We start from the raw sequence: 27226 nt of genomic DNA, 5'->3' as shown, positions 1-27226 counted from the left end.
TAATGTATTCGATTCGAGCTCGAATCGGATTCGAATGCACATTGCACATCGCGATTATCGCGAGTGAAAATCGATGGCGCCCGCTCGCCCGCTGTCAAAAGCCTCGAAACTTTACCAAATCCCGCGTAAATACGTAAACAAAATAAAAACATATCACGACGCAAGTATGCGCGGAATTCGACAGTGCAAACAAGAATAACACAGACTTAATTCGATACGAATTATAGTGTTGAACGATCTGACATAACCGCGCTGTAATAGAGGTCGGCTGACAGGTAATGTGTAATTATTGCGTGGATTGATGAAATTCACCGCTGTGACTCACCGCGAAATTATAAAAAATATGCTAACTAGTCAATGCAGACATATTAATATGATTACATAGAGAAACATGTGTGGGGATATAGGTTATCGGAATATCGCGAATTGCACAATTTTCGATGTGCTGTCGTGATTTTAATGCTCGTTTGAGGTTCCTTTGTTTGTTTTGAGTGCATCTGTACGCGAGTTTACGTGTGATGACGCAAAGTACTGTGTTTGGCACCGTCTGACTATTGCATAACTCGGTGTTGTGATGTTACCCTGTGAACAGATTTGTTTTAGTTTAGAATCAAGTATACAGTTTAGTTTACGTACGTTCTGACGTCCGAGCGCAACAGCTGTCGGTTCAAGAACGCGGTTTAAGGTAAGAAAAATCAGTAATTAAAACATTATTTACATTGCGAGCTGAACGCGGATGTATTTAAATCACAAATTACACCAGACGTTTGAATATTTTAAATTTGATTCTTATTCGATTTTTTTCTTCCGGTTTTCTTTTGTTTTGGCCCGCCATTTTTCGCATCTGACAAGCAAGCGATTTTAGTTCTTACTGCTCATATCAATAAGATTCCTTTTTGCGTGCGGAAATTTCTTACCATTCAAAATTTTACTGTGAATTTAGCAATTGAATAAAACGTATGTAGTTTAGAAAGGTTTTAGCAATAATTAAAGTATTTAATTGTGGTTTAATTGATCACCGGCTGTTTGAAAAATGCTGGAATATTAATTAATTACAACAGAGATGGGAAAATTTTTAAAGAAGGTAATATGAAAGTGTATATATTTATATATATGTTTGGATAATTTATATAGGGCCATTTTTGTGAAAATCACCTCAAGGGCGCTGTACAATAAATAAATATTCCAGCACGTCTTGCAGCTACAGAGCGCATGGACGGTTGGGATTCTAGTTCCTCGTCTCCAATTATGATATATAGGAGCTAGATTACAGCATGTCTTGCAGCTACAGAGCGCATGGACAGTAAGAAATCTAGCCCCTATTTACAATTTTTTTTATTTTTTTTTATGTAACAGTGAAGTTTAAAGTTTAAGTGATATTTTAAAAACGAAATAAAAAGCAAATTTATAATAATAGAAGTAAGATAACAACAAGTCTTGCAGCTACTGAGCGCATGGACGGTTGAAATTCTAGACCCCATTTACTAAATTTAGATATTTGATAGTTGATAACATTTACAAAATATGATAAATATAATAACATATTACAACAGAGATGAAGAACATTTAAGAGAAGTAAATATATAAGTCTAGGCATCTACAGGGCTTATGACCTGTCAATGGCTGGTTTAAGTGGCCACTTTACACTCTGTGTAACATTCACCATTCTGCCCATATTTGAACATCTATATTCCTTCAATCCTTTCATCTGTTGATGTTTGTGAAGTTAAAGAGCTGAAACCTTTATTTATGCGGGTGAGATTAATCTAATTGAATTATTTCACCTACATACTAGACTAGGCAACGCTTGAAAATGTTATTTTTCAATTTCTATACTTCTTCATGGACCAGGTGGATTTATCAACATATGTTAATATAAACAGCTCCCCAGCGAGTTGAATCCAATCCTTGTCTACAAAAATTTGGACAAACTCAAAATATTGTTGATAAATATAATATGATAGCTAACATCACAAAAACTCTGGTAGCTTCAAAACGCATTGACAAGTGGAATTTCAACAACATAAGAATGATTTCAAAAAGAACAATAAAAATAATTTAAAAAAACACAATAATAATACATCGGGCAAAGAAGTAGTAAGCATGGCAATTAAGTGAACATGTAACAGCACAAAAAGTAAACGATAAAAAACTGAATAAAGATAGCATTCCTTAACTTATTATTAAGGTTAACAACATGATAGACGATACTCAAACTCGAAGGGTCCCTGTTTTATTTAGGTATGCAGTAAACAGGATCTATCGTCCTTTTCCTAGTAAATAACTGTAAAAACATTTGGTTCACATTTGGCTGTTCCCCGGGAGATGATAGTAGAAACGCATCTGTGTGCGTAGTGTAGAGTGTAGGTACCAAGGGATATATCCGCTTCTTGTCAATTATTAGACGCATGTTTCCCGCTTAAAATTTCTGATTATTGTGTAGGCATTTACAGGGCTTACGACCTGTCATTGGCTGGTCAAAGTGAGCTCTTTACACACTGTGTAACATTCATCATTTTGCCTATGCTTGAACATCCATTTTTCTTCTATTCTTTATTGTTGTGACTTCCATATTCCCTTCTCTACAATGTTCTCCATCGCTGTTGTAATTTTTTTAAATCTTAATGACTCCCTAGAGGGTTAAATCCAGTATTTTGTCTACAAACATTTGGACAAACTCAAAATATTGTAATAAAACCAACTGGTCCAAGACAAAGTTTAAAAATTGGATAATTGTTTTCAGGCTTTGCCAAGTATGAAAGATAATTCAGTCAGATGAATCTCTCCGCAACAATAAAGGTGTCAGATCTTTAACTTTAGTAAAATCAACATATGGAAGAATTTAAGAAGTACGGATGTTCAAACATAGGCAAAATGGTGAACATAATGAAGGTTTCAGCTCCTTTGCTTCACAAAAGTCAACAGATGGAAGAGTTGAGGAAATGTGGATGTTAAAACATGGCAGAATGGTGAATGTTACAGTGTGTAAAGTGGCACTTAAACCAGCCAATGACAGGTCATAAGCCCTGTAAATGCCTAGACTTCCATATTCCTTCTCAATAATGTTTTCCCTCTCTGTTGCAATAAATTAAAATATTTTTATTTCGTCCAATACAGTTTCCATTGATGAGGTTAGTCGATTCATTTCACGAAGGGTATTCGGACAAGTAATGTATGTTTGTAAATGGTGTTATCCCTCTCTGTTGCAACAAATTTAATTTTTAAAGTGTTCAGGCTAAAAAGTGATTAATATTTTATAAATAAAAATAAACCTAATTATTAACGACGTTACAAGGTTACATCGTTTTGCAAAAACGTTAGAGAGGGACAAATTGATCAATGTAAATTGATCGAATAAAAAAATAATTCATTTGATGTTGTTCATGAAAAAAGTATAAATGTCTTATTTTTTGGTGAATAATTGTCTTAAGCACACTATAATATTCTTGTTTTTGCGTTTTTATATCAACTTTCGGAAACAGAGTTTCATGATTGCATGAAATAACTGATAGAATCGATTTGATCAGTGATCAGTAATTTCCCATCACTAATGAAATTAGTTTGACGGCTGTCATTCTAATCAAGCTGTATTTTAAGGACTACTACTACTACTACCATCACGCCATTTCCCCGTAGGGGTAGGCAGAGAGAATGGACCGCCACACACGTCTATCCTGGCATACAATCCTAGCCTCTTCCACATTCATACATCTTGTCATACACGCCCTTCGGTTCTGTCTGCTTTTGACATGACCAGACTTAAGATTTTGGTTTATCCGATCATGCCACGTCTTCCTCGGTCGTCCTCGTCTCGCGTTGCCGTTCATTTTTGCCATATATACTTGTTTTACCATTCTCTCGTCGTCCATTCGTTCTACGTGACCGAACCATCTCGGTCGGAGACCCTTTCTTAATCTTATCAATTATACTTGTCTCAGATTTACACTCTCGCCTGATTTCATCATTCGTAACCCTGTCATACATTGATCTCCCACACATTCGTCTAAGAGATCGCATTTCAACCGCGTTCACTCGGCTTTCATCCTTCCTCCGCCAGTTCCATGTTTCACTTCCATGCATAAGTGTTGGGACTAAAACTCCGTTGTGCACTGCCAGTTTAGCTTCGATCGACATGTTTTTATTAGAAATTACTGTGCTTAGTGCTCCGTTCATTTTGTTGCCCGCATTCACTCTTCTTCCAACATCTTTTTCTACTCTTCCATCTCTTGAAAATTAAGGACTATAGTAAACATAATTCCCAGATACAAAAATTCCTCTACTTGTTTTAGTATATAAATAATTCTTCTACCTATTTAAGAATCGAAGTACTAGTTCCCATTTTTTTAAACTTTTGATGCTATCTTTAAATTCGTCTTTACCAAATTTCAAATTTATGCAAAGACAGAGTAACTTAATTTCACCAAAACGCTAAGATGGTAATAAATAAGATTGCAAAAAAATATCAATTTTGGGAAGGATCAGAAGATTAATTGATAAGGACTCCTGCAAAACTATTTACAAAGCAATTATTGAACCACACGTTAACTACTGTGGTAGCATTTTATTTTTATCAAACAAAGAAAACATAGATAAACTAACTGTATTACAAAATAAAGCCTTTAGAATCATTTTGAAAAAAAACAGATACACGAGGGTAAAGTCGATGGTAAATGAAATGAAATTATTAACATATAAACAAATAATATTTTACAATACAATGATATTTGTTCATAAAATTATAAACTCTAAAAAAAAAACAGAATTTTGGAAAAAAATTGCTCGGAACCAGCGTGAACACGATCACAATACTAGAGAAAAGAACAAAATTAGACTTCCATTTAGGAAAAAGGCAAAGTCACAAAATTCCATTTTATTTAAAGCAATTAAAAAGTATTACGAAATGGAAAAAAATATTTATGAAGAAAAAAACATATCAAAATTTAAAATAATGGTCAAGACATATGTGATAAACAATTTATAAATTAAATATATTTGCAATGTTATTATTAGAACACACATAACAATATGTATGATATGTGTGCCCTACTTTAAGATATAAATAATAATAATAATAATATCTCCCCCTATTCTCTCTGCCCACCCTTACGGGAAATGGCGTGACTGTTTTTATTTTGATTATTTGTTTGAAATAGAATTGGCAATGTCATATTTTTATCCAACATTCTTGGCCAGGTGCCAAATCGACTCCATACATAATGCGACGGAGGTCATCAGCACACGTTTCCATGGGAATATATCAATACGCTTCTGTATCTGGGCGAATAAATAACACACCCCTAAAGCTAGGGTTTCCTAGGACAGCGGTGGCCGTATCTTAACGGCCGTAGTGAACGGTGATGCAGTGGACAGCCGTCGTTACGGTGACTAGAAAGTGGTTTCCTAGGAAAATCGTATTGATAACCCCGTTAAAAAATAAAACCACTGTCTAGTCACCGTTACGATGGCTGTCCACCGCATCACCGTTCACTACGGCCGTTAAGATACGGTCGCCGCTGTCCTAGGAAACCCTAACTTAAACGGTTCAGATCGATACGCACAAACCTCGCTTCCTCGACACACATTCTTGTGGTTTAACTTAAGCTGGCGCATTCACCATTCTGCCCATATTTGAACATATATATTCCTTCAATTCTTTCATCTGTTGATGTTTGCGAAGTTAAGGAGCTGAAATCTTTGTTTATGCGGGTGAGATTCGTCTTATTGAATTATTTCACCTACAAACAATTTTTTTGGTTTGTGCTCGAGTGTCTCACAAAGAAATTGTCAGTATTTATGTACATACTGTTTGTTTACATAATAAAATAAATAACAATAGGCTTCTTCCCCCCCCCCCGGCAACTACACGTGGACCGGACCATCTTCTAGGAATTTAGAAAAAACATTTGTTTGCACTTGTGCGATACTGCGACAGTGACTAGTGACTACCGAACATCTACGAAAGCTACCCTTCGGATATTTTTATCTGTTTTGCTATCCATAGTGTTGAAGTGCTTTATCTGTTTAGTTTTTTATTGTGTACTTTTTAGCACGAACACTTTACAAATTTACTATTATGCTCAATGTTTGTTTTTGTAAATTTATTGATAATTTTAAGTTGCCAGAATTTCACTCGTCCGTGCACTTTGTAGCTGCAAGACGATTAGTAATCTAGCTTCAATATGTAAATGTTATCAACTATCAAATATCCAAATTTAGTAAATGAGGTCTAGAATTCCAACCGTCCATGCGCTCAGTAGCTGCGAGACTTGTTTTTATCTTACTTCTATTTTTATAAATTTGTTTTTTATTTCATTTTTTTAAATATCACTAAAACTCTAAACTCCATTGTCAAATAAAAAAATAGAAATGTAAACAGGGGCTAGATTTCTTATTGTCCATGCGCTCTGTAGCTGCAAGACGTGTAATCTAGCTCCTATATATCATAACTGAACAACTGTGGGTGGCTTCAGCCAGACGACAGAATTTGATCCAGGATACGGCTCTACCCAATGCAGGGAGTACCGCTTTACCCACCGTTAAACTACTGGGAGTTTTACTCAATTCTGACCTATCTCTTGACGCTCAAATTAGTAGAACGATAAGTTCATGCTTCTACCAGATGAGACAAATTAAATGCATACGCAAAAATTTGCCGGTTGATGCCGCCCGTCAATTAATAAATGCATTTGTAGTGTCTAGAGTCTATTATTGTAATGGTATCTACGCAGGTCTACCAATGAACAAAATGACTCGCCTACAATCTGTATTGAATGCCGCAGCGAGACTTATTTTCGGAATCTCTAAGTCCAGTCATATCACTCCACTACTTCGGGAACTACACTGGCTACGTTTTCCACAGAGGGTCGAATACAAACTCTGTTGGCTTATGTATAAGTCACTGCACAACTCGGCTCCGGAATATCTAAGGGAACTATGCATTCCAGGTGAACTAGCTGACAGGCGTCTCACGCTTAGATCAGCGACGTCTACGGCGAAAGGAAAAGTTATTATACCTCTACGCAAACAGCCCACTAAATTTAGTGAACGCGCATTTGCGGTCGCAGGCCCTAGTGCATGGAATGCTCTCCCAGCAGAGGTGCGAGGCTGTGAAAGTGAAGTGATGTTTCGGAAAAAACTTAAAACCCACTTGTTCTCTAAATCATTTGAATAAATCCGTAGCACGTGACAACAAAATAAATTATTTTAATTAAATTACAAATTTAAAAGCTTCAATTAAATTAATTTAACAATAGAATCACTATGTAAAGCGCCCTTGAAAATGGCGCTGTATAAGTTATCCATAATAAATAACTGGAGACGAGAAACAAGAATCCTAACCGTCCATGCGCTCTGTAGCTGCAAGACGTGCTGGGATATTTATTTATTGTACAGCGCCCTTGAGGTGATTTTCACAAAAACGGCGCTATATAAATTATCCAAATATAAATAAATAGACAACACCCTACGGGATAAAAAATAGAGTCCCTGTCTACAGCAATTTGGACAAACTCATAATACTGTTGCTTGTGTTTATCAAGAATTGAAACAATTTGAAACATATTTGGCATGTGATTAAAATTTGGCATTCGAAAGTACAAACAAAGTGTATTCGTATTGACCGAGAAATGAGCCAAAGCAATTCTATTCACGACTTGACCTTAACAAACCTTGAACACCAATACTCCTTGTTAAATCCGGTACTGTGGATGTAGTTTCGCATCTTTTTTTGACATGCATACTGCTTTCATCGCAGTCCCAATCCTGGGGATCGGCTCGCAGCAAAGTCCCGCATCTCGTCCTCCGCTGCTCTCTGTTCTCTGCCGCCCCCTTCAGCTCGACATGCGAGGCGCAGCTCGAATCCTCGCACACTCGCTCCAAATACTCCCATCCGGGGCGCTCTCTGCGCTTTGTCCCCTCAGCCGTTCCCTCCATTATGTGATGCATTTTTGGTCTTAGGAAATATGACCACATTTCTGATTATCGTAGGCAACTGAAATGGCTCAAAATTAGACAGCGGAGAGACTATCACTCCCTCTCACTTCTGTTCAATGTACTTCATAGTCCTAACGCTCCTATATACCTGTGTGAAAAATTTCAACGCTTATCAGTTCATGGTTTACCTCTTCGTTCTCATTCTCAAGGCACTCTCTTAATACCCATACACAATTCCTCTTTCTTCTCTAACTCATATAGTGTCCATGCGGCTCGACTGTGGAATCATCTCCCATCCACCATCAAAGATGTTACTACATTATCTCTGTTTAAATCACGTCTGAAGAAACATCTCCTTTCTCTTCCTTAATCTCTCCTCCTTTCCTTTTTCCTCTTTCCGCTTTTTTCCTTTTTCCCATTGAGTAATAGTTTTGATTTAAGGTAATTTATAAACAAATACGTTTATTTCTATTTTTATATATTTTTCACTTTTTAATCCTTTTTTTTTTTTCTATTGAATATGTTCTGTAACTTGAATTATAAAAATAAAACTTTTATTTTATTGGTTGGTTGGAAGAAATTGCCATTTGGCAATAAGCCCGCCAATGTACAAATAACATTATGTACAAAAAGTTAAATAAATAAATGCAGGAGACCCCATGTGGCAGTGGCGAGCGGTTAGTTTTTAGATTGGTAAGCTACGAAAATTCTGATAAAATGTCCATAGCGGTATCTATAAATTATTAAGCATATCTATAAAAAAAAATTAAGCCGCTGGTGCCATTTTTTATGCATTAAAAGATCAGTTTTTTTATATTTGATAAATAAATCCATAACAAATGGCACCAGCGGCCTTAAAAGTAATTTATAGAACTGTATAATTCATCGTAATAAGATATATATTCGTCATCCCTTTCTCACACATAACGAGTGCGTATAATGCCACCTCTTTTGGACCGTCGTAAGTCAAATAGATTTATTTTAAAGAATAATAGTCCTTATGAAGAAGTGTTGAAAGACCAAATTGCATTAAGAAAAGCCGCGAGATTCTACTGTAATTGCAGGCGTAATTTTATGAACATGATTCTAAAACTTTGCGTTTAAGACGTTCATGTTTTTTCTTCAGCAGAGTAATCTCGTGTAATCCAGTAGTAATAATTTTGGCCGATAGAGGCGCAATTGGCTCGCTGTACGCGATAAAGGAATATGATGATTTACTAACCCAAGAAATGCCAATGATTTTTTTGGTTGTGTGTTTTTTCTTATAATAATGTAAAATAAAACATCACTTTCGATGTCAAAAAATATGGTAAGCTGCAAATAATCGATTATAAGGAGAATTCACCCCTGCCATGTGGCCGATCCATCGGGCTCGCCTCTCTGAGATGGTTTTGATTAGGTGCCTCTCGTCTTCGATTCTACTGAGAAGTACTAGTTTCCAAATAGATAATCTTCAAATAATATTTGTAATCTGCAAGGTCGTTTGCACAATCGAGTCCATCAAATAATTGAAGATGGACATGTCAAAAGTAGGAATAATCGGCGTGCGTGCATGAGAAGATGTATGAATGAGGATAAGGATATAAAATATCAATTTTGGGAAGGATCAGAAGATTTATTGATAAGGACTCTTGCAAAACTATTTACAAAGCAATTATTGAACCACACGTTAACTACTGTAGTAGCATTTTATTTTTATCAAACAAAGAAAACATAGATAAACTAACTGTATTACAAAATAAAGCCTTTAGAATCATTTTGAACAAAAACAGATATACGAGGGTAAAGTCGATGGTAAATGAAATGAAATTATTAACATATAAACAAAGAATATTTTACAATACAATGATATTTGTTCATAAAATTATAAACTCTAATAAAAAAACAGAATTTTGGAAAAAAAATGATCGGAACCAGCTGAACACGATCACAATACTAGAGAAAAGAACAAAATTAGACTTCCATTTAGGAAAAAGGCAAAGTCACAAAATTCCATTTTATTTAAAGCAATTAAAAAGTATTACGAAATGGAAAAAAACATACCAAAATTTAAAATAATGGTCAAGACATATGTGATAAACAATTTATAAATTAAATATATTTGCAATGTTATTATTAGAACACACATAACAATATGTATGATATGTGTGCCCTACTTTAAGATTTAAATAAAAAAATTAAAAAAATGTAAAGGAAGCGAGGCCTGTATGCCAAAATAGAGTGTTATGGCGTTCTATCCTCTCTGCCTGTTTGTTTGAAAACAATATAATTGTCTTATTTCCAAAAGTTTAGCTTCTTGGAACAATCGGAAATTGGGAAAAGTGCGATTTTTGTGAAGCATTATTTTTAAGATAAATTTTCGAACAGTCTCTAATGGTTTAATATTATTTAATCGCCTTATTTTGTTACAGGTATAAATGGATTTTGTCGTCGGTTCGTGCGAGTCAAATGAGATAGACATCGTATCGGAAATAACAGGGAACTCTGTCAAAGTGCTCGAAACTCTTTTATACAGTCGGGAAAGCAGCAGAGAAACTACACCAGATATGGAAGCCTTAGAACTTATTAAAAAAAAGAAACGCAGGAGGGCGCGGCATAGAAAGAGGGGAATCAATACTCCTAAAATCGAGAGCACCCCGGAGCCAGAAAATATTAGCATTAATATTAAGGAAGCTTGTGTCGAGGACGCGATTTCAACACAAGATAAAGCAATTGGGTTCGCGGAATGTGAAACAAAAGAGGAAAAGAATAAAAAAAATAGCGCAAAGCAAACGCAATCTAGATTAAGTCCTCCGAAATTTGGTTGTGATAATAATAAGTTAGAGCAAAATGTATCTATTAAAGGACAAATGCACAACGATAGGAAGGCGGGCAAGGCCAGGAACAACGAGAGCTGGTTGGACTTCTCGCTAGAAGAGGAAGAGAGCCCGGCCGTCGAGATAGAAAGGCCGACGGAAGCCAAAGCCGGCAAGAATATTAGGGAAAATAACGTCCAATTGGACGCGTACAAAAGCAGGTTTACATTCAGCAAAAACGACGCGGTGAGCCTGGACGCGTGCGAAAAAGGTGACGCGGTCAAGGTCAGGTGCGATTCGTGGAACAACGAGAAGGCCGTCGCGAGAGACGCGGCGGCCAACAAGATCGGCGTCAACGTCAACGCCCTCGGCAAGAAGTTCGACGGCACGAAGCGCAGCCGGCGGAAAACGGAGCCGTTCGACTTCGCCGAGCAGTCTGACGGCGTCGTCGGCGAGCCGGGCGGCGCGAAGAGGGAGCCGGTCGCCGAGCACACGGCCTGGGAGATCCCGAACAACCTGTGCAGCTTCCTGAGCGAAACCGCCGTCGAGAACAAGCGCAGTCTGTTCTCGGGCTCCGCCGCGGCGGCCGGGGAGGCCGGGCTCGCGGCCCCGGCCGTGATGTCGGAATGCGAGTCGGCGGTCAGGGACTCCCTGCAGAAGATTTTCGACGACGACTACGACTTCGAGTGCTCGGGTTCGGACGACGGTTCGGACTGCGAGTCCGGCTCCGACGACGTGGACTTCGAGTCCGACGACGAGGCGGTGAAGAGCGACGGCGTCCTGCTGCCGCCGGAACCGCAAATAGGCAACGTCGAATACAAACTCAAGTTGGTGAAGCCTTCCAAGCAAAGATTCGAGCACCTCGTGACCCAGGTATTTGCCCTTTTATTTTACCTTTGTCACTACCGATTCCCCACGAGAGTTCGCTCAGGTGTTTGTTCCTCTGCTCCAGATGAAGTGGCGGCTGCGCGAGGGGCGCGGCGAGGCGGTGTACGGCGTGGGCGTGCGCGACTGCGGGCGCGTGCGCGGACTGCGCGCCGCCCGCCTGCGCGCCTCCCTGCGCACGCTGCGCCGCATGGCCGCGCGCCTGGGCGCCCGCTGCGCGTTGCTGGCCGTGCTGCCCGCGCCGCCGCGCTACACGGCCGAGGTGCTGGTCCGCAAGGTAACCCGCTCTCATGTTCTCTTACCGACAATGTAAGCCCCTTTATATTCTCCTACCGGCAAGGTAAACTTCCTTTCATGTTCTCCTACCGGCAAGGTAAACTTCCTTTCATGTTCTCCTACCGGCAAGGTAAACTCCCTTTCATGTTCTCCTACCAGCAAGGTAATCCACTTTTATGTTATTCTACCGGCAAGGTAACCCCCTTTGATGTTTTTCTACCGGCGAGGTAACCCCCTTTCATGTTCTCCTACCGACAAGGTAACTCCCTTTTATGTTATCCTACCGACAAGGTAACCCCCTTTCATACTCTCCTAGAGACAAAAAAAAACCCTTTTTATGTTCTCCTACCGACAAGGTAACCCCCTTTCATATTCTCCTACCGAAAGGTCACTCCTTTTCACGTTGCCGCGCTGGTTGAATTAGATTTTTTAAAAATGATTTTTTATTATGAATTAAACATTTATTTTTACATATTTTTTTATTTATTTTGAATACAAACAGATGTACAGGTTAAATGAATATTTAAAAAAAAAATTAAAAAATGTATACATAGTAGGGCCTGCCATCCAATTATATGTATTCACTAAATAATACTGTAATAAAGCGACGACGGCTTAAAGTTTAAACTATATAAATAATAAATCTACTATATATTAAAATAAGATAAATATGGACAAAACAAGGAGACATACATGAACAAGAAATATATACTTCGAGGGCCGCGATTATTATGGGAAGCTAAGGATGTCATACCTTTACCATGACGGTAAAGTTGAAGATAAATTCTTTCGAGTGATTACAAAGATACACTACCGATTCCCCAACCTTCAAGTTTTGAGGCAGGTACATCGGTATGTATCTACGGGTCTAGTACCTTTCGGCACTCCTATCTACGCATGAAGTGTCAATTATTTTGTTTCACCGGGCAGTTTTTCCTTTAATTACGATTTGTTTAAATTTTTGTGCCTCGTAGAAGCGTGAATCTTTTGTTTGGATAATATTTGAAATTCAAAAGTAAAACCTAATCTAGAATCTCTGGATTGGGAAGCGTAGAGGTTAATTAAATTAAATGTGATATTTTGTATTTTTAGATTCCAGATGACCAGCATAATATAGAGCTCCGAGTAGCGGTCATGGGATCCAACGATGCGGGGAAATCTACTCTTGTGGGGGTTTTAACACAAGGTAAACAAATTGACTGTCGCCCTTATTTATTATTACTGTAGGATTTGAATGCATGTGGATGCATCGGGAGCTCCTACCCAGTTGGAGGCTGACAGAAGAGAATGATGTAGCGAGTTGAAGTGTATTTATTATATATTGAATAAATAGGTTAACAGAGAAGTTAGTGGACTACATATTGGAACTCACTGCATGAACTGCCTATTGTAATTGAGAATGTTATCATTTATATTTTGTCCAGTGTTCATTTTACTTCCTGAAGAGATTTTGAGGTCGCGTACTAATTCCCTGTGTCTCAGCGATTTTCATTAGTATCAGCAGTTTTTTAATAGTCAATTGAATGTTTTGATAATTAGTTGTTTACAAACAGGAAACTTGTACTTAATACAATAATATTGGAACTCGCTGCATAAACTGCCTATTGTAACTGAGGATGTTATCACTTATATTTTGTCCGGTGTTCATTTTACTTCCTGATGAGATTTTGAGGTCGCGTACTGATTCCCTGTGTCTCAGCGATTTTCAACCGCTCGTGTCAGCAGTTTGTTAATAGTAAATTGAATGTTTTGATAATTAGTTGTTTACAAACAGGAAACTTGTATTTGATACAATAGCAGGTGCTGACACTGAGAATTGATTTCTGAATGGCTCCTATATCATTAACATGTTTGGTCATGCAGAACAAATGGATGACGAATCAATGATAAAAATGATAAAATATGCGGTGAGAATGAATGGTGTAGGATGAGGACAATCAAGGACGACATGGCATGATCTGATGAACAAAAATCTCAAGTCTGGTCATGTCAAGCAGACCCAACAGTAGGCCACGTATAGCAAGATATATGTCAGGATAGACGTGTGTGGTGGTCCGTCCTGTCTGCCTACGCCTACGGAGAGATGGCATGATCTTTTTGAAAAAAAACCAGACTGCATTGATGCCCCCAGCTACCGTATTCACCGGATTGCTTCTTTATTGAATAAACGTAAATTGTGGTTGACGAATTTGTAATTTTTTAGGCGAATTGGACAATGGAAGAGGTAGTGCCCGACTGAATATGTTCCGACATTTGCACGAAGTGCGCACTGGACGTACTAGCTCGGTCAGTCATGAGGCTCTAGGATTCGACTCGCAGGTAAATTAATCAAAGTCAGTCATAGCGAACAAACTCAAATCATAGCGAACAAATTCAGTCATAGTGAACAAATTCAGTCATAGTGAACAAATTCAGTTATAGCGAACAAACTCAGTCACCACAAACAGACTCAGACACTGTGAACAAAATTGATCATAAAGACCAAACTTGGTCATCGTGAATGAAATCCTTTAATAACAAAAATAAATGTGTAAGGTAACCCTTTTCACTAACTATAAATTAATCTTAGTAAATAATCTTTAAATGTTTGCCTACATATATATAAATATATATGTTATATTTTTAGATAATTTATATAGCGCCATTTTTGTGAAAAACACCGCAAGGGCGTTGTACAATAAATAAATATCCCAGCACGTCTTGCAGCTACAGAGCGCATGGACGGTTGGGTTTCTAGTTCCTCGTCTCCAATTATGATATATAACAATTTTGATATATAGGAGCTAGATTACAGCACGTCTTGCAGCTACAGAGCGCATGGACAGTAAGAAATCCAGCCCCTATTTACATTTAAAAAAAAAAATATTTGACAATGAAGTTTAAAGTTCAATTGATATTTTAAAAAACGAAATAAAAAACAACTCTCGCAGCTACTGAGCGCATGGACGGTTGAAATTCTAGACCCCATTTACTAAATTTAGATATTTGATAACATTTACATAATATGATTTGTATAATATGATAGCTAACATCACAAAAACTCTTGCAGCTACAAAGCGCATCGACGAGTGGAATTTTAGCTACATAAGAATGATTTAAAAAAGTTTACAATAAAAAAAAAACACAATAATACATCTAGCAAAGAACTAGTAAGTATGACAATTTAGTGAACATGAATCAGCACAAAAAGTAAACGATAAAAAAACCAAACAAAGATGGCACTCCTTAACTTATTATTTAGGTTAGCAAGATGTCGGAAGCGGTGACCGATGCTCGAACTCGAGGGGTTCCAGTTTTAGGTATACAGGGTCTATTGTCCTTTTCCTAGTACATAACCGTAAAATCATAAAAAAATATATGTATAGGTAATTAAAAACAAGCCCCGCGGGACCCCTAAATTTGTCATCCCCCTTTAATTCACTCTCACTCTGTAAGATCATGTTATACTGGTCTGCCTCTGCCACCTAGTCGCTTACCTTATTTGGTTCAACCGGCTTCTTCGGCCATGAAATATAACCCGACGGGTTAAAATACATATTTATTAGACTTACATATAGACTTGGCGCCTTGGCTCTCGCTCCGTAAGATCATGTTATACTGATCTGCCTCTGCCACCTAGTCGCTTACCTTATTTGGTTTAACCGGCTACTTCGGCCATGAAATATAACCCGACGCGTTAAAATACATTTATTAGGCTTACATATAGACCTGTCGCCTTGGCTCTCGCTCCGTAAGATCATGTTATACTGATCTGCCTCTGCCACCTAGTCGCTTACCTTATTTGGTTCAACCGGCTTCTTCGGCCATGAAATATAACCCGACGCGTTAAAATACATTTATTAGGCTTACATATAGACTTGGCGCCTTGGCTCTCCCTCCGTAAGATCATGTTATACTGATCTGCCTCTGCCACCTAGTCGCTTACCTTATTTGGTTTAACCGGCTACTTCGGCCATGAAATATAACCCGACGCGTTAAAATACATATTTATTTGACTTACATATAGACTTGGCATACTGTGAAACGCTTGATTTTTTATTTTGTACCTGTCATGTAAAAGCCCTCTGGGCGTATGTAATAATAAATAAAAATAAAATTTTCTCAATCTCTCAATATACCCGCCATCCTCTCAAACTGGCATTGTTCCTCAGGGCCGACCGATCAACTACGCCTACAGTGACCTCATCACCCCCGAAGAGATTCTCGAGAAGAGCTCCAAGCTGGTGTCCTTCATAGACCTCGCTGGACACCGCAAGTATCTGAAGACCACGGTGCAGGGTCTCACGGGCTATTCCCCTCACCTCGCCATGCTCGTCGTGAGTATTTTTGTCATCTCTGACGTCACATGATTGAATTCAACCAATAAGTGACGCTGTAACTCTGTTCCTTACTAAATTAAAATTTAAAATATTTATTTTTCGTGTTTTAATAGGCTTCTGTGATAAGAAGCAGCCACACCAAAAGGTTTTTTTAAATAAATCTCAATTAACTTGTCATATCTGACGTCACATGATCGAATTCAACCAATAAGTGACGCTGTAACTTTGTTCCTTACTAAATTATTTTTTTTTAATATTTATCTTTCGTGTTTTAATAGGCTTCTGTGATAAGAAGCAGCCGCAAAAAAAGGTTTTTTTTTATAAATCTCAATTCACTTGTCATATCTAACGTCACATGATCGAATTCAACCAATAAGTGACGCTGCAACTTTGTTCCTAACTAAATAAAAATTTAAAATATTTATTTTTCGTGTTTTAATAGGCTTCTGTGATAAGAAGCAGCCGCACCAAAAGGTTTTTTTTATAAATCTCAATTCACTTGTCATATCTAACGTCACATGATCGAATTCAACCAATAAGTGACGCTGCAACTTTGTTCCTAACTAAATAAAAATTTAAAATATTTATTTTTCGTGTTTTAATAGGCTTCTGTGATGAGAAGCAGCCACATCAAAAGGATATTTTTTAAAAAATAAATCTTAATTAACGTGTCATATCTGACGTCGCATCAACCAATAAGTGACGCTGTAACTTTGTTCCTTACTAAATTAAAATAAAAAATATTTATTTTTCGTGTTTTAATAGGCTTCTGGGATAAGAAGCAGCCACTTCAAAACGAATAAAAATTTTATTTTTTGCTTGAACGTGATTTTTATACGACTTTTGACAGTTCCTAGGACGGTATAGTTAAATTTCAGAATATCTCTATCTACGTATAACAAAGCCGGCTCTATCGAGATTTCGATACAAGCTCTCACAAAGATAGGAAAAAATGTAGAAAAAATATAATATCGGGTTGTGGTCCCGTGGCTAGTGTCTCGGACTCACAGACCAAAGGTCCGTGGTTCGAATCCCACTCTACCCCAACTTGATTCCATTTTCTAATAGTGAGTTATTTACAACTCGTTGAGAATGGCCCTCAAAATTAAATATTTGGGTAAATCATAAGAACGCAAATATTTCTTTTTAAAAAAAAAAAATAATTAATATTTAAAGCATTAGCTTTGTGGTCGAAAATTTTACTAAATGCTGTTCAATATTTGTATATAAACACTTACCGACTTTTCTAAGTCTACCGGTTTCGAGACGTACCCGTCTCTTCGTCAGGACACCAATTAAACTAACACGCAAAACCCACTATCTACCTTCATCATCATTCCCTTTCCGTATCTAATGGTGCATAGGGCACTGCATCGGTACACCAATCGCAGCGTATCTTGATCATTGTTGTTACATGAAGGTTAGATGATCAGTCTTACGCTTCAGATACTAGTCCAGAGACTATATACCAGCTTCGACACGTACCCGTCTCTTCGTCAGGACGCTCACTACACCAACATGCAAATACTAAAATACACCCCCACCTTCAACATCACCGTAATATATGTATAGTTTTTCTAAAAATACATAAATCACATGCAGATTTATAGAGATGCGAACTCCACCATGTCTAAACATGCACTAAGCTTAATTAAAAAATATGTTATCTTATATTGAAGAATTGGTAGGGAGGGGGTAGAGGTGGGGTTACCAGATTGGTTTTATTTTAATTAAAAAAGAGGGCTGTACTGAAAACTTCATCATCATTCCTTTTCCGCACCTAATGGTGCATAGGGCACTGCATTGGTACACTTGATCATTGTTGTTACATGAAGGTAAGATGATCAGTCTTACACTTCAAGTGTCTGTCCAGGGACTATGAAATATTCTAGTGCAAAAACACCCTTTTAAATAAATATTTCATATCATGTCTGAATCGAACCAAGACCTCTTGAATTGAAGGCAAATGCGCTGACCATTACACCACGAGGCTGTCACCTTCACCATAGTTTTATTTTTTAAAGTGGTAATATTTTTACGGTCAAATGCTGCTATATGTTAATAAGTCAGCATCTAGCCACATTATCTCTGCATCTAGGCATTTGGTTACTAAACTGACATTTATATAAAAAAATTATTTGTTTTCAAAGTTGACTTATTTCTCTTTTGTACTTTTAGGTATTCTCCATCCCTGTTGTAATTTGTTAATCTTAATGACTCCCGAGGGGGTGAAATCCAGTCTTTTCTACGAACATTTGGACAAACTCAAATATTGTAATGAAACCAACTGGTCCAAGAAGAAGTTTAAAAATTGAAAAATTGTTTTCAGGCGTTGCCTAGTATGGGAAATAATTCAGTCTGATGAATCTCTTTACAACAATAAAGGTTTCAGCTCTTTAACTTCACTTAAATCAACAAATGGAAGAACTGAAGAAATATGGATGTTCAAACATAGGCAAAATGGTGAATGTCACACTGTGTGTAAAGTGGCCACTTAAACCAGCCAATGACAGGTCTTAAGCCCTGTAAATGCCTAGACTTCCATATTCCCTTAAGGTATTCTCCATCCCAGTTGTAATTTGTTAATTTTAAATAAGCTTTTAAGAAAAAAAGTGCTTGCCTCAGAATGATTTAAAATTTAAATAAATCATAATAAATGTCACCATCAAAATATTTGAATTTTCCCTTTTCCTCTGGCTGTACTCATTCAAATTATTTCCAGGTGTCTGCCACTGCGGGAGTCAACCGCATGACCCTGGAACATCTGGAGCTGGTGAGAGCTCTGGACCTTCCGTTCTTCATTGTCATCACCAAAACTGACCAGACGCCTCCGAATACGGTGCTGCAGAGGCTTCGTCAGGAGTTGGCCACGCTCGGCTGTCGCAAGGTATCGTACCATACTCTGGAACCTGGATTCATTTTAAAAAAGTCTCAAACTAAATCTAATTTTCTTAAAGGCTATTTTTTACTGTATTTCTATACATTTTTCAAGCAAATACAATCTTAATGATTAAAATGACAGCTGTCAAACTAATGTGACTAGCGGTGGGGAAGTACTGAGCACAGATCATGTACCGATCAAATCGATTTTATCAGGTTTTTCATGCAAACATGAAACTCTGTTCCCGAAAATTGATATAAAAACGCAAAAACAAGCCTATTATAGTGTGTTTAAGACAATTATTCACCAAAAATAAGACATTTATACTTTTTTCATGAACAACATGAAATGAAAAGTTTTTTTACTCGATCAATTTACATTGATCAATTTGTCCCATCTCTAACGTAACCTTGTAAGAACGTCGTTAATAATTAGGTTTATTTTTATTTATAAAATTTTAATCATATTTTAGACTGAACACAAATTAAATTTGTTGCAACAGAGAGGGATAACACCATTTACAAACATACATTACTTGTCCGAATACCCTTCATGAAATGAATCGACTAACCCCATCAATGGAAAATAAGGGGATTCACGATGTGATAATTTATGGCCAGGTCCCTCTGCAAGTGCAGACTCGCGACGACGTGGTGCTGTCGGCGTCCAACATGGCCGGGAGGCTCCTGGTGCCGGTGTTCCCTGTGTCCAGCGTGTCGGGGGGCGGCCTGGACGCCCTGCGCTGGTTCCTGTTCCTCACGCCCAGCGTGGCCGTCAGCAGCGACTGCCAACAGGTAAACCGCCCTACTTCCGACGTGGCCGGGAGACTCCTGGGCTTCTTGTCCCTGATCGCCGGACTCGTCGTCATTCCCTTCAGCTTATCTTGATCATTTTTGCTATGTATTTATTTTAGATTGTTGTACAAATACAATGTCATGTACAGGCCCGTTTCACGCGTATCGCCCCAATCCACTCGTCCGGTAAAACTAGGGTGGGTTGACACATTTATTCTTTTCTTTTTTGGTTTTATTTATTTAGTTTCTACTCGCGAGTGAAAATTTTGCTAAAAGAAGTTGAGTAGAGATTAGTCGGCCTCGTGGCGTACTGTTTCATGTTTTTGCCTGCCTATTGATAAATGAAATAATTAAAAAAATATTATTAATGAATCCACGTGATGTTCAATATGCCACTTATAGTAATACACATGCGTCCTAAATCGTTTTGTAAAGCGCTGTCTCTTTCATCACCGAACTGGTTTGTAAAGCGCTGTCTCTCTCATCACTGGACTGGTGGAATACACATGCGTCCTAAATCATTTTGAAAAGCGCTGTCCCTCTCATCACCGGACTGGTACGAACATAAGGAACTCGCTGTCAAATCATTTTAGGTTATGTTTTCCCACATCCATACTACGCTCTTATACATCAGGGTCGAGATTGAAGACCGAGAAAGGGTCTCTGAGATGGTTGGGTCACGTAGAACGAATGGATGACGAAAGAATTGTAAAACAGATGTATATGGCGAGAATTAACGGTTCTATGGGACGAAGAGGACCAAGGAAGACCTGGCACGATCAGAAAAACCAAAATCTCAAGTCTGGTCATGTCAAAAGCAGACACAACTGAAGGCCATGTTTGGCAAAATATTTGTTAGGAATAGACTTGTGGTGGTACATCTTTATTGACATATAAATCTCTTCCAGGAGCCTGTCGAGTTTCAAGTTGACGAGACCTTCAAGGTCGGAGACTCCAGCGGACCCGTCGTGGCCGGTCTACTCACTAAAGGCGTCATCACAGAACGGACCGAGCTTCTCATCGGTGAGTGTTACTCTGCTATAGTATCTAACGGGCTTGTGCCACTGACATAAATAGCTACATCTGTAGGATTTCGGTGGTTGCTAGGGGTGTCGAAGCTCCTACCCCAGTTGGGAATTGACAGAAGAAATTATGTTGGGAGTAACGGCGATGAGTTTAACCGATTGAGTGGTTGAACAGACTGACTTCGTTGAGCTGACGTTACCTCGCCAACTTACAGTATTGTTGACTCCCCTTCGTGCTGCTGCTGATATCCTAATCAATCTTCTGAACACATCCTGTGGTCTTGTCTCTTTCTCCTTCTCTACGATTACCGAATGGAGCTTCTCGCTACTATCCGTGGCCCTGTTATAAGTTCTGTCGGATATACAGGCGAATCATGTCCAATCAATTTAATCCCAGTCAATGAAGAATTCACTTCCCTCTTTTCTCAATCCGATAAAGTACACGATATGTACTTCTGGATTACTTTCATTCAGCACAAAGATGCTAAGGCTACCAGATTACAGAAAGCTCCTTCGGGCAGCTTTTCTCGTCTCAACAAGCAAATTTTCTTGTTGTGCAATAGTTAAATTGGGTATTGTGTACAAATTAAAAAATTAGACATTTTTAGCTTTAACATATTACAACAGAGATGAAGAACATTTAAGAAAAGGTAATATAGAAGTCTAGGCATCTTGGCAGCCTCCGTGGTGTAGTGGTCAAGACGCTTGAGTCACACACGGAAGGTTCCGTGTTCGATTCCCGGTGAGAACACAAAAAATAAATGTGATTTTTCTCAAGCCTGGGTGTTCTGTGATGTAATTCACAACTGTAATTGGGCCTCCTGGCCTGTTGTTGTGCAAAAAAAAATAATTAGAAAATGAAAATCTACAGGCCTTATGACCTGTCAATGGCTGGTTTAAGTGGCCACTTTACACACGGTGTAACATTCACCATTCTGCCCATATTTGAACATCAACAGATGAAAAAATTTAAGAAATATAGATGTTCAAATATGGGGGATATAATAATATCCAAGGTCATAAGCCCTGTAGATGCCTAGATTTATATATTTCCTTATCTTAAATGTTCTTCATCTCTGTTGTAATATGTTCATACAAACAGCTTTCCGGAAGTTGAATCCAGTCCTTGTCTTCAAAATATTGTTGAATTTTAACTTTATTAATAGATGTTCAAAAATAGGCAGAATGGTGAATGTTACACAGTGTGTAAAGTGGCCACTTAAACCAGCCATTGACAGGTCATAAGCCCTGTAGATGCCTATACTTCTATATAACCTTCTCTTAAATGTTCTTCATCTCTCTTGTAACATGTAAATATAAACAGCTCCCCAGGGACTTGAATGCAGTCCTTGTCTACAAAAATTTGGACAAACTCAAAATATTGTTGATAAATTACCTGGTCCATGAAGAAGTATAGAAATTGAAAAAATAACATTTTCAGGCAGTGCCTAGTATGTAGGTGAAATAATTCAATTAGATGAATCTCACCCGCATAAGTAAAGGTTTCAGCTTTTAACTTCACAAACATCAACAGATGAAAGAATTGAAGGAATATAGATGTTCAAATATAGGCAGAATGGTCAATGTTACACAGTGTGTAAAGTGGCCACTTAAACCAGCCATTGACAGGTCATAAGCCCTGTAGATGCCTAGATTTATATATTTTCTTATCTTAAATGTTCTTCATCTCTGTTGTAATATGTTAATATAAACAGCTTTCCGGGAGTTGAATCCAGTCCTTGTCTACAAAAATTTGGACAAACTCAAAATATTGTTGAATTTTAGCTTTATTAATAAATTGTATTGAAAGCAATTTTTTTTTTATTGGTTTAGGACCTTTGGACAGCGGGGAGTTTATTCCGATACGAGTCGAGTCTCTGCATCGGAACAAGGTACCGTGCCGAGTGGTGCGCGCCGGCCAGGCCGCCTCCCTCGGCCTCGCGCGGGCCGTGCCCGGCCTGCGCCAGGGCATGGTGCTGCTGGCCGTGCCGGGCGAGCAGCGCCCGCGCGGCGCGGCCGGCGCGCGGGCGGCGGTCTCCCGCGAGGCCATCATGTCGGCCGGCGCGTGGAACAGCGAGAAGGTCTCGCCGAAGGCGTGCAAGAAGCTGCGCAAGAGGCTCAACGGGACCCGGGGCGCGGCGGCGGCGCCGGGCCCCCGGGCGGCCGAGGAGGCCCTCATCCACCGGCTGATCGAGGACATCGATTGCAAGGACGCTCGCGACTCGGAGCCGAATTTAATCGGCGGGGTTGCGCCGCTCTCTCTCGACAAATTCGCCGGGACGAGCGAGACGGAAGCGTCGGCCGGGCGGGAGAGAGACGGAGGTAATGAGATGATGTTCAAGAAAGAAAGTGACAGCACGATCTTCCAGAAGAATGAGGACAAGATTTTTGAAGAGGATCCTGATGACCCTCGCGGATGTTTTTTCTTCCAAGTTAGTCCATTTCATTTTTATTTATTTATTTATTGTTCGCCTCTTGGTCTAGTAGCCGGCGCATTTGCCTACCACGCAAGAGGTCTCGGGTTCAATTCCCAACATTGTTGACATGAAATATTTGATTAAAAAAGTGTTTTTCCGCTTAAATATTTCGCTGTCCCTGGACTGGCAATTGAAGCGTAAGACAGATCATCTTAAATTCATGTTACTAGTGGCCGGCTGAAGTTTCGGTTTCCGCCAAAAAATGGCCAAAACTTGTAGTCGGACGCGTCGAATTACATTCGGCTGTACTCGGGTGCCTCTCCTTGACCTTTGGTTTGTTTCAGCTTTTGACCGGTAAATGCCTGGACTTCCATATTCCTTTCTCAAAAATGTTTACCCTCTCGGGAATACAGTTCTTCATGTGAAATAGATCCAGAACTTTAGATGAGTGGCTCGAAGGCCGCTTTTAGGCAAAAATCCTGAAAAAGAAAATCAGGCAGGAATAATCTGAGTAGTGAAGAAGTAGTAGCTTGTGGTCTTGGGTTCGATTCCTGTCGCTTGTTTGCTCCATACATAAATTTTCTATAGTGGGCCAGCCTGCATGTGAAAGTAATGTTCGAACCGAGAATATATAGAAAATCCTAAAATTTCATATATGGAAGTCAACTGGCCATAGGTAGAATGGTGAATGCCACATGGAGTGTTAAGTGATCACAATGTTTTATTTCAGGCAAGTGTATCTGTGTTACACAACTCTACGGCTATCTATCCCGGATTTCAAGCCACTGTCCATATTGGGAGCATTCGACAAACAGCGGTCATTGAGGTTTGTTTAAATTACATTATGAACTCATTAAAAGTGCATAAGAATGTGAGTGTCATCTCATAGTAACCATTAAAAGTGCATATGAATGCGAGTGTCATCTCATAGTAACCTTTAAAAGTATGAATGCGAGTGTCATCTCATAGTAACCTTGAAAAGTGCATATGAATGCGAGTGTCATCTCATAGTAACCTTTAAAAGTGCATATTAATGCGAGTGTCATCTCATAGTAACATTTAAAAGTGCATATGAATGCGAGTGTCATCTCATAGTAACCTTTAAAAGTGCATATGAATGCGAGTGTCATCTCATAGTAACCTTTAAAAGTGCATATTAATGCGAGTGTCATCTCATAGTAACCTTGAAAAGTGCATATGAATGCGAGTGTCATCTCATAGTAACCTTTAAAAGTGCATATTAATGCGAGTGTCATCTCATAGTAACCTTGAAAAGTGCATATGAATGCGAGTGTCATCTCATAGTAACCTTTAAAAGTGCATATTAATGCGAGTGTCATCTCATAGTAACCTTTAAAAGTGCATATGAATGTCATCTCATGGTAACCTTTAAAAGTGCGTATTTTTGTGAGTGTCATCTCTTTAAAGCCAGTTCTATTCTCTCGCTCTTTCTTTTACAGTAAAACAGATTTATTGTGGTATTGGCATCACTTTCCTTCATGTAATTATTCTTCGCATATCAAGAATAATAAATACATAGGGGTAGCAGAGAGGATAGAATGCCATATCACTCTATCTTTGCATACAGACCTCGCTTCCGCTGCATTCATACATCTTCTCATGCACGCACATCGATTATTCCTACTTTTGACATGTCCATCTTCAAGTATTTGATGGACTCGATCGTGCCATGTCTTTCTCGGTCTTCCTCGTTTTCTGCATCCATCAACATTCGCATCGTAAATCCTTTTACACGTTCCTTTTCTGTCCATTCACTCCACATGTCCAAACCGACGCAGCACCCCTTTCTTGATTCTGTCGATAATGCACTTTTCGGCCTTACACGGTTCACGAATCTCGACATTTGTGCACCTATCATACATCGTTTTACCACACATTCGCCTGAGAGATCGCATTTTGACAGCATTTAACCTACTTTCATCATCATTTTTCCAATTCCATACTTCGCTCCCATGCATTAGAGTTGGCACTAGAACTCCGTTGTGAACTGCTAGTTTAGCCTCCTGCGATAAACATTTGTTTGCCTAAGTAGATTTCAGTGCACCGTTCACCCTGTTCCCGGCACTCACCCTCCTTTCCATCCCTAGCAAACATACTTCCCGGGTACACAAATTCTTCTACCTGATTCAGAATATCTCCGTTCACGCTGATCTCGCATTTAGTTATATTTTCATCCCTTTCAAAACCATCACTTTCGATTTATCAACATAAAGTTTTTCAAAAAAAGTATGACTGAACCAGCTAACAGCAGGAAAGCGAATGCTCGGGCAGGACAACATCTAGTTTAGATCCTTTATATAGAAACGATTTTTGGAATAATGCTGGACACGGTTTGGGTATCAATCAATCGTTTCTTGCTTTGATCGACGACTTTATTTTATAGATTAGTCTTATGTTGAGGACTTCTAGTGATTTGAAGGTCTTCGCTGATGTGTAATATTTCTCCTCCAGGGTATACTGTCTTCTCGGTCCGTGCTGGGAGCCGGCGAGCGGGCGTCCGTGCTGTTCAGGTTCCTGCGGCACCCGGAGTACGTCCGCTGCGGCAGCGGGCTCCTGTTGCGGCAGGCCCTTCACGCCAAGGGCATCGGGCGGGTGACCCAAGCCTTCCCCCACCGGCCTGTCTAGGGTATACCGCCGTCCGCTGGGGAGCGCGAGAGGGAAGATTCGCGTCGAGAAAGACGAGAAGGGAGATGCATGCGGCGAATCATCAGAAGGAAGATGCAAGCGGCGATATGCGAGAAGGAAGATGGGTGCAGTGAAACGCGAGAGGAAGTTACGCGCAGCGAACCTCGAGAAGGCAAATATAAGCAGTGACACACGAGAAGGAAGATACAAGCGATGATATGCGAGAAGAAAGATACACGTATTTGTTTTTAAATGCGGAAAAAAAGATACACGCAGTGATAATAAAGTAGCCACATGCGGTGATACGTGAGAAAGCTACATGTGGTGATATGCAAGAAAGAAGTTACATTTGGTGATACGTGAGAATGATGCTACATGCGGTGATAATACATGAGAATGTAGCCATATGCGGTGATATGTGAGAAATAAGCTACATGCGGTGATACGTGAGAAAGCTACATGTGGTGATATGCGAGAAAGAAGCTATATTTGGTGATACGTGAGAATGATGCTACATGCGGTGATAATACATGAGAATGTAGCCACATGCGGTGATACGTGAGACGGAAGCTACATGGGGTGATAATACATGAGAATGTAGCCACATGCGGTGATATGTGAGAAATAACCTACTTGTGGTGATATGCGAGAATGATGCTACATGCAATGATACGTGAGAAGGAAGCTACATGTGGTGATACGCGAGAATGATGCTACACGCTGTGATAATACATGGGAAAGATGATAAATGCATAGAAAAACAAAAAGAAAGATACATCCGGTGAAACGCTATGAAATTTGTGTTTTTCAAATAAAAACAGTTTCTCGTGACTTAAAATCTCTCATTTGATTTCTCCCTTTTGCTGACAGAACTTAAAGCCCAAACCGTTTGAATTGAGGAAATCAGTGGCAATTGCATATTGTACTTATATTATTGTATTTTTATTGTAAAACAAAACATATATATTTTTTAGAAATAAAAATTGACTTAATATCTACACTTTACTATGAAGAGAGGAGGAGGCGGTAGAGGGGGAGAAAAAAAACTCAAATACTCAGGACGTGACATTTCATAAGTGATATTAGCGTGTAGATTATTCGGTAATCGTTTAGCAAATAGATTTAAAATATTATCACTAGAAGCAATTGCCTATGGACTTACATTTTTCCGATTTAAAATCTCTCATTTTTTGCATGTGTAGTCATTACACATCACCGTAACGCGGAGATGTTTTTGGCACAGTAAAGGAAGGGTT

The 27226-nt window shown here is 38.9% G+C and overlaps 1 protein-coding gene across 2 annotated transcripts; it reads left to right on the top strand.

Moving 5' to 3' along the window:
* Positions 1 to 32: 32 nt before the first annotated feature.
* On the top strand, positions 33 to 26808 carry LOC148274836 (uncharacterized). 2 transcript variants are annotated; one of them, XR_015824188.1, is made up of 13 exons: positions 33 to 685; positions 10344 to 11600; positions 11680 to 11889; positions 12981 to 13074; positions 14092 to 14207; positions 16040 to 16204; positions 18930 to 19094; positions 19709 to 19882; positions 20791 to 20905; positions 22741 to 23339; positions 24055 to 24150; positions 25797 to 26508; positions 26565 to 26808. XR_015824188.1 is itself a non-coding variant. In XM_088236549.1 (12 exons), exons 2-12 carry the CDS (start codon positions 10350 to 10352, stop codon positions 25968 to 25970), a joined length of 3159 nt encoding a protein of 1052 aa, XP_088092675.1. In that variant the 5' UTR covers positions 33 to 685; positions 10344 to 10349; the 3' UTR covers positions 25971 to 26808. The 2 variants fall into 2 exon arrangements, 1 of the variants encoding a protein (XP_088092675.1); XM_088236549.1 differs by having other exon boundaries at positions 25797 to 26808.
* Positions 26809 to 27226: the final 418 nt, after the last annotated feature.

This window comes from Micrasema longulum, unplaced genomic scaffold (genome assembly GCF_059751315.1).
Source record: "Micrasema longulum isolate JH-2025_06_02 unplaced genomic scaffold, ASM5975131v1 h1tg001567l, whole genome shotgun sequence".
Classification (NCBI taxonomy): Eukaryota; Metazoa; Arthropoda; class Insecta; order Trichoptera; family Brachycentridae; genus Micrasema; species Micrasema longulum.
Note: the sequence above shows the minus strand (reverse complement) of the source record. Positions and strands in the feature narration are given on the sequence as shown.

Bases quoted from the DNA above. Each gene is read 5' to 3' on its own strand.
- LOC148274836 (XM_088236549.1), top strand. From the start codon at position 10,350: ATGGATTTTGTCGTCGGTTCGTGCGAGTCAAATGAGATAGACATCGTA. The intron at 16,205-18,929 runs GTGAGTATTTTT...AATTATTTCCAG, and splicing joins CTCACCTCGCCATGCTCGTC to GTGTCTGCCACTGCGGGAGT. The intron at 23,340-24,054 runs GTTAGTCCATTT...GTTTTATTTCAG, and splicing joins GCGGATGTTTTTTCTTCCAA to GCAAGTGTATCTGTGTTACA.